Source organism: Onychostruthus taczanowskii, unplaced genomic scaffold (genome assembly GCF_017590055.1).
Source record: "Onychostruthus taczanowskii isolate IOZ18803 unplaced genomic scaffold, ASM1759005v1 scaffold49, whole genome shotgun sequence".
NCBI lineage: Eukaryota > Metazoa > Chordata > Aves > Passeriformes > Passeridae > Onychostruthus > Onychostruthus taczanowskii.
Window position 1 is genome coordinate 679,239 of NW_024502458.1, and position 7,155 is coordinate 686,393.

Genomic DNA, 7,155 nt, shown 5'->3' on the forward strand with positions numbered 1-7,155 from the left:
GTTTGTTTTTTTAGGAGGTGTTTCTGGACAGCTGGCAGGGATTTGAGGTGCCATGTCCCCAGGCAGCACAGTGGCCTCTAGGGGCAATTCACATCCAGCCCTGGGGAAAGAAACCTGCAGGTGAACCTTGCAGGTTCCTTGTTCCCCAGGAAAATTAAGAATGGAGTCCAAACTGCCAGAGGAGAGGCATCCCTGTTCGGGGTGTGGTGTGATGTCAGGCAGGGAACCGAGCACACCCACGTACCCCATGTGCAAGGAGCAGTTGCTCTTGAGACCCCCACGCCTGCCCTTCACCCACGGCTCTGGAGATCCATTTAAGGCTGGCCACAGTTCCCAGTCCTGCCCCAGCCCCCGTAGTGCTGGTCTGCAGCCCGGGCCCCTCCATGGCTTGTGCTGCAGGCAGCCTATCTCCAGTGCCCTCTCCTGGTGGGACCTCAGTGCTGGGTTGTAGCCTTGTCCCCGTCCTGCAGCTCCAGGAGCTGAGTGTCCCACAGGTCTGTCTCCTAAAAGCACTCTGAGCAGTATGCATGTCTAAGGAAAGCTGTCTTGTGCTATAATCTCTTTTATGAGGAGGAATAGCTTGGGCTTTCTTTCTTCAATCCATTCACCCATTTCTAAAAGGTTTGTAGGTCCTTTACAGTTTTGAAGTCTTTCTCCCTCTTCTGAGTTTGGCTGGAGCTGCCTGAAGCACTCACTAGCACATCAGTCTCCTCAGGAAACCAAGATGAGTATGTCCGGTGAGGCAGGGTCTTGAGGGCTCCCTTTAGGCAGATGGGAATAAATCATAGAATAACAGAATAATAGAATGGTTTGGGTTGGAAGACACCTTAAAGATCATTCAGTTTCAGCCACCCTGGTGTGAGCAGGGACACCTTTCACTAGACCAGGTTACTCAGAGCTCCATTCAACCTGACCTTTAACACTCCCAGGGATGAGGCATCCACAACTTCCCTGGGCAACCTATTTCAGTGTCTCATCACCCTCACAGAAAAGAATTTCTTCCTAATATCTGATGTAAACCTGCCTTTGTTCAGTTTGAAGCCATTCCCCCTTGTCCTGTCACTACATGCTTTTGTAAATAATCCCTCTCCATCTTTCCTGTAGGATCCCTTCAGGTCCTGGAAGGCTGTAGTTAGGTTACCCTGAAGCCTTCTCTTTTCCAGGCTGAACAATACAAATTTTTTCAGTCTTTCCTCACAGGAGAGGTGCTCTATCCCTTTAATCATCTTGGTCTGCCTCCTCTGGACTCGGCTCAACAGGCTGATGTCCTTCCTGTGTTGCTCAATCTTGGAGACTGTCTGAGCACAGCCAAAACTAGCAATTTTTTCTTGCTTCTTTCTGCTTGTGTGTGAGGCATTAGCTTCACTAATTTCTTTGAGAGAAGTCCCCAGGTCCTACATGGCAGGTAGGTGTAGTCCTCAGTGTCACAACAAAGGTGTCCTCCCATCCTGGGGCAGTTGTGTCTTTTGGCTTTATCCTAAGACGTAGAGAACCTCTTATCAGGAGCAGAAATACCCAATCAAGCTTTGCATGGGAGTCCATGCTCTCGTCCCCTTTCCCTGAGATTTGCTTGCTGCACGTTAGGAGATCTTTCCTTCTCCACCAGAAGTTTTACCTCCAACTGACCCAGTCCTCTGTGTTGCTGGGAGGGAGGACTGCTGGCCTGCAGCCCATCAGCAGCAGGAAGGGACCCAGGCGGAGGGTACCCCCACATTCTGGGCCCCTTGGATGTTATGAAGCCCATCATCAAAGAAAATGTGAGGCTGGATCTGGGCGAGGATGGGGCCTTTGGGAGCCCCATCCATGAAGAAAGCCTCGTCGATGGGCAGACCCCATTCCCGGAGCGTCTTGATGGCTCGGACGCCCATGTCCCTGCCGCTGCGCGCTGTCACCAGGTAGGTGCGGATGGGGGATTCTTCCTGGCCAAACTTCTTACGCATCTTCCCGAGATGCATGGCAAAAGCCTTCAGGGGACCCTGGAAGGACAGCAGGACAGTTGGGAGTGTGTGGGAAATAAGGAAACACCTACTCTGCCTGTACAAGCCACTCATTCCTCTCACAGGCTTTCTCAGGGCTCTGCAGAGCACACAATGCCTGTGGGCTCCAGGACCAGGCAATGCTGGGACGGGGGCTGAGCACTGCAGTCCCTGGGAGGAAGGTGAGCCTTGTGGTGCTCATCCTAATCCTAAAGTGAGCAGCAAGGTGCCATCACAGACAGCAGTGCCTCTGGGTCTGAGTCCTGCAGGAACTTGGACAGCAAGAGGGCACAACCTACAAAAGGTGGTGTTGGGATTAGCCACAGTCCTAGATATTTAGGGCTTATTTACAGGAAATAACAGATCCATTTCCAGTGAGACTCCAGATCAGGCCCACACCAGGGACTGAGTACTGGATGCATAGGGACTCTGTAAGGATTTCTGCTTTTGTGACTGTTCATGCCAAAGCCCTAGCAGGAGAAATGGCAGAGCCTGCGGGTGCCCATGGAAGCGAGGTGGCATGCTCACCTCTCCTATGGGGACGGACTCCATCGCCCACTCGTACTGCACTGCCCCCTCCAGGCCCTGCTCCTGGAAGATCTGGTCTGTCTCGTCGGAGAAGAGCACGGCATCCCCGTCAAACACCACGCGGAGTGGAGTGCTGGGGGCCTGCACCTCTTGCTGGAAGACGAGCGCCGCTGAGACCCCTGTGAGGCACAGCAAGGTGGGGTCAGGAGAGACAGCCCTCCCTGGGGCAGCTCATGCACAGCCAGCTGCTCCCCACACATCTGCTACAGCCCTGTCCCACATCACCATGCCAGGGCCTCCAAGTCAGGGAGCTTTCTGGGGGAGTCAGCCCAGCCTTTCCATGGCTGTGTTATCCCCTGAGAAAGTGCTGCTGATCAGAAACTGAGGTCTGGGGAGATACTGAAGTGTGGCAAGAGATGGTGGGTGGCTGTCAAGACATGAGCACCCCTCCTCCTGGTGCTTGCTCACCCTGCCAAGCCTCAATCTTTAATGCCCAGATTTAGCACACTGTGGTGTGAATAATACGGGCTGGCATCTCCATTGATTGTGGTAATTGGCTTAATTACAGTCTCTTCCTACAAGCTGCTCCCTGCCCACCCTCATATGTGGACCCAGGCTCCCAGATGGGAGACACTTGTCAGGGCAATGATTCTCTCAAGGAGGTTCCAAGAATGTGCTGTGTAGTGAAGGAAAGTCCAGGTTGCAGATGGCTTGCTCCTGACCTTGAAGGATGGTGGCCAGCTGATGTGCTCATACCCAAGTGAATTAATAAGAAGGTGATTAACCCCATTAGAGGAGTTGGGGAGACTGCACTTCATCTCATTGAGGTCAGATATGTGCTTACTGAGCACACAGTAACTCTGCATGTACCAAGACAGCAAATTTCTGTGGCATCCTCACAAAGTCCTGGGAATCACTGATAAACTTTCATTGATGAATGGAATTGCATTTTTGGTTAGAAAGGCTTAAATGTCAGGCAGGGAATGACCAGCCCATGACAGAGCTGTGTTCAGATTGATGCATAATGCACTCAGTGACTTGTGAGGGCATCTGAGCAAGCCTGGTGTGTTTGCAGGCTACTGGTAAGGACAGAAGAGGAGATTGAATTGTTCAGGACTGTACTGGTAATCAATGTACCATTCACCCCTTGTCCCTGTGAATCACAGGCTCTGGTGTTGTCTCTTGTACTGAGCTGCTTGGAAAAAGTGTGGTGGGTTTGGGGACGTGGGATGGAGGGGAGAATGTACCTCTCCGGAGGGCGTTGCAGACATCTGTCCTGTCAGCTGAGAGGAACAGCTTGACGCTGTGGGACTTCAGGTACTGTGTGGAGTCCTCATCACTGACAAAGCAGAACTTGGAGATCTCTAGGTCTTCAGGACAAGGGATATGAGTGAAGTCTTATGGAGCAACATCCTCCTCATAGCCCCTCACTCCCTCCCCCAGGTCTCAGTGTGCTTTGCTGGAAGAGCACGGGGCAATTAATTTCTCAATGCCTGTGTTCTTGCTGCATCTTCTTGACCTGTTTTTGCTCCTGTAAAACTGCAGAGTGCAGGTAAATATTCCCTCCATCCCTCCCTTAAATGAGCATTCCTCCAGCACTCTGGGATTTAGGGGGGCTTTTTTAAACAACTTTTTAAAATTTTCAGTACCTGCCTGAACATTCCCAGGCTGTGCAAAATGCTGCAACTTCTTGGTGTGAAAGATACGGCTGAGGGGAGCTGGCCTCCAGGAGAACCCTTCCCCACTTCCTCTTGTATCCCCTGGCTCTCTGTTTGCCATTGATGATCCACTGTGGTGCCTGATCTGTCCTGCAGCCTCCCAGGGGCATCAGGCACTGCCAGGGATGGATCTCCCTTACCGTAGTGCTTGGCGCTGTTGATGATGCGCACGCCGCTCTCTGGGCTGTTGTTGGAGAGCACCACGATGTCAAAGAGGTCCCTCTCTGCTGGATTGCTCTCCAGGATCTTCTTGTTAACATACTGCACTGCCTGGGAGGAGATGGGACTCTTTTAAACAGGCATGACTGCAGCACCTTTGCAGGGGATCTTTTTCAGTTAAGGTTAGTGGTTTGTGCTGCATCTGTCAGCTCTATCTGGCTCATGCCAGCTATGGCAAGGCTGGCATGAGCCAGACAGAGCAATCATCCTGGAAAAGCCAGGGGGAGAGGGAGTGGTCAGGAGCACAGGTCTCAATGCCCTGCAATGAGGCCAAGAGATCAGCACAGGCAAAACTACACCCTGTGATGGGAATTGAGACTTAAAGCTGGGAAAACTGAGCTTTCACCCCATCCTGCGAGTGTCTGCATGTTCCCCATGCCAGGTGTGGGGCTTACCTGGATGAAGGCAAATGCTGTGCCTGGTGGCAGGGGCTTGTCCTGGTTGGCCTGCTGGTGCCTTGTGTACTCCTCCTTGCCCTTCTCCAGGTAGAGCTTGTGCTCCTCCTCCAGGTTGAAGATGGCTCTGGTGGTCACAGCAATGACCAGTGATGTACTGGGGTCTTTCTGCAGGACAGGGAGGAAAGAGGAGTCAGGGGACGGCAGAGAAGGAACTCAGGGAGGTGGGGTGAGCAGGGGGCTCCAACCACAGTGCTAGGGTTGGGTGCTGGAGGTATCACCCCTGTGTCACGGTTTCTGATGTAGAGATACCACACCCAGTCTTCATCTTCAGGCCACCAAGGATGGGGCTGGCAGTTGTGAAACCCTAACCTGTCTGGTAAGTGCCACATGCCCCAAAGACAGCTCACACAGAGGGGATTGCTCCATAATTTTGTTCTTCGTGGGGACAGCACAGCCACGGTCATCTGTTTGTGCTGGGTTTCTCTGCATAGACTGGTGGTACTACCCTTTGTTTGTGTCTGTTCTGGACAGCTGAATAAAGTCTCTGTGTATGTAGAGAAGCTGCTGCTTTTTCCCTCGTTGCTCCAAAATTTAAGTGTGAGAAAATGTACCTGCCCAGTCCCAGCAACTGGAAATCACATGGACTTCACTGGGACCAGGTGCCCAGCAGCCCTGGGACAGCCACTTCTGCTGAAACCCAGGCATGAGCAATTCAGGCCACCACATTTCTGGGTTGTGGTGTGTTCTCTTCTGTGGTGGCATTTCAAGACTTGGTTTGGAAATACAGGATGTGTGTTTTGTAATGGACAGCCTTTTACCTGTTTTACATTGGTGTTTATGACTGTGCTTTCCAGCTCTGCCATCTTCAACTCTCAGCCTTTAAGAGAAAATATAAAATTAAACTGAAAGATTATAATGTAGTCAATCTATAGTCATTCTTGGGAGGGGGAAGAGTGGAAAGGAGACAGGAAACATCCTACACAACAAGTACAGCAGCCCAAATGAACCTGTTTCTGCTGACAGCCACTTTGCTCCGAGAAAAACTGTTCTAATAGTTCCAATTAAATGTGATGGAAAAATGGCTTTTCAAACACAGATCACTGCTTTATTTTTACTTTTGTTTTTCTCAAAAAGAAAAACTCTGTATGGAACTGCTGAAAGCTGTTGTGGATCTCTTTTCCAAACAAAATAAGGCTGTCTTTAAAAGCCACAGTAGGTTAGATCTTATAGGCAGGTTTCTGGTTCACATCCTTGTCTTTTTTGCTTCTTCTGCTTGAATGGTGAATTTGTATCTACAAATGAAGGAGTTCACTGCATCAGCAGCTCAACTGCAGCTGTAAAAGTCCAGAGTAAGTAGCAGAGTGTGGTGAGGGTTTGGATAAAGGCTGAGACCTCTGCGATGGGGTTGGTCTGCCCCTCCACAGCCCCGTGAGCCAGTCAGGCCCTACCTGATTACTGTGCAGGGGAGCTGGGCAAGCAAAGAGCAAAGCCAACATGCAGTGTAAAGGACAAGTCAGGGTGTCCACAGAGACCTGCCTTGTGCCCCAGTTTTATTTAATTAATGTTTATTGTTCAGGGACTGCAAAATGTTGCCTGGGCCAGTAGGCAACACACTTGGCTGATGCCAGCCGTGAGAGCCACAGCCTTGCCATGGGGGGCTCAGAGCTTGCATGTGCGCTCCCCGACTGTCCCAGGAGTAGAAAGTCCTGCATCAGGGCTACTCCCCCAGCCAGGGCTGCCTGGAAAGCCAGGAGATGTTGAGCATCCCTCTGCTTCCTCCACCCCCTGCCCCATGCTGGGAAGGGGTCTCCTCCCAGAGAGGGCTGCAAACACCAGCCCAGCGCAGGCAGAAGCTTTCCTCTGACACAATCTCAGCCAAGTATTCTCTGAAAGTCAAAACTAAATGCAAGGAGGCAACGGAGCTGAGCAGCCCTTCCTGGTGGGAGAATCCACCTCTAATTTCTGCTTGGCTCTTCCAAGCACTGCAAACCAAGCTCGACTTCTCCTTTCCATCTCCCTGCCCCGATAACCCGCAGGGCTGTTCGCATCCAGACACAGGGATCCGCACGGGCACACGTCTCGCTGCGAGACCCCAGGAAAACATTCCCGGCGGGTGCTGCCGGTCCCCTCCTACGGCTGCCTAGCAGGGAGCAGATGTTTCCCCTGCACACAGGCAGGGTTCTGCCAGAGAGAGAAGCCCACACTCACTCACCCCGAGCGCTGCCTCAGCTCCCCGGCCCGGCCCGTCCAGCGGCAGCATCCCCAGCCTGGCCCGGCGCCGCTGTTTATATTTCCCCCTGGCGCGCTGCAGGAAGC

The 7,155-nt window shown here is 52.1% G+C and overlaps 1 protein-coding gene across 1 annotated transcript; it reads right to left on the minus strand.

Annotated features, from left to right (window-relative positions):
- Positions 1–1,110: 1,110 nt before the first annotated feature.
- LOC121341531 (cytosolic 5'-nucleotidase 1A-like) lies at positions 1,111–7,155 on the minus strand. The gene is made up of 7 exons (XM_041415081.1): positions 7,052–7,155; positions 5,658–5,716; positions 4,837–5,004; positions 4,363–4,492; positions 3,752–3,874; positions 2,505–2,683; positions 1,111–1,976 (listed from the first exon to the last, which is right to left on the minus strand). The coding sequence occupies exons 2-7, from the start codon at positions 5,700–5,702 to the stop codon at positions 1,674–1,676; spliced, it is 948 nt and encodes a 315-aa protein (XP_041271015.1). The 5' UTR covers positions 5,703–5,716; positions 7,052–7,155; the 3' UTR covers positions 1,111–1,673.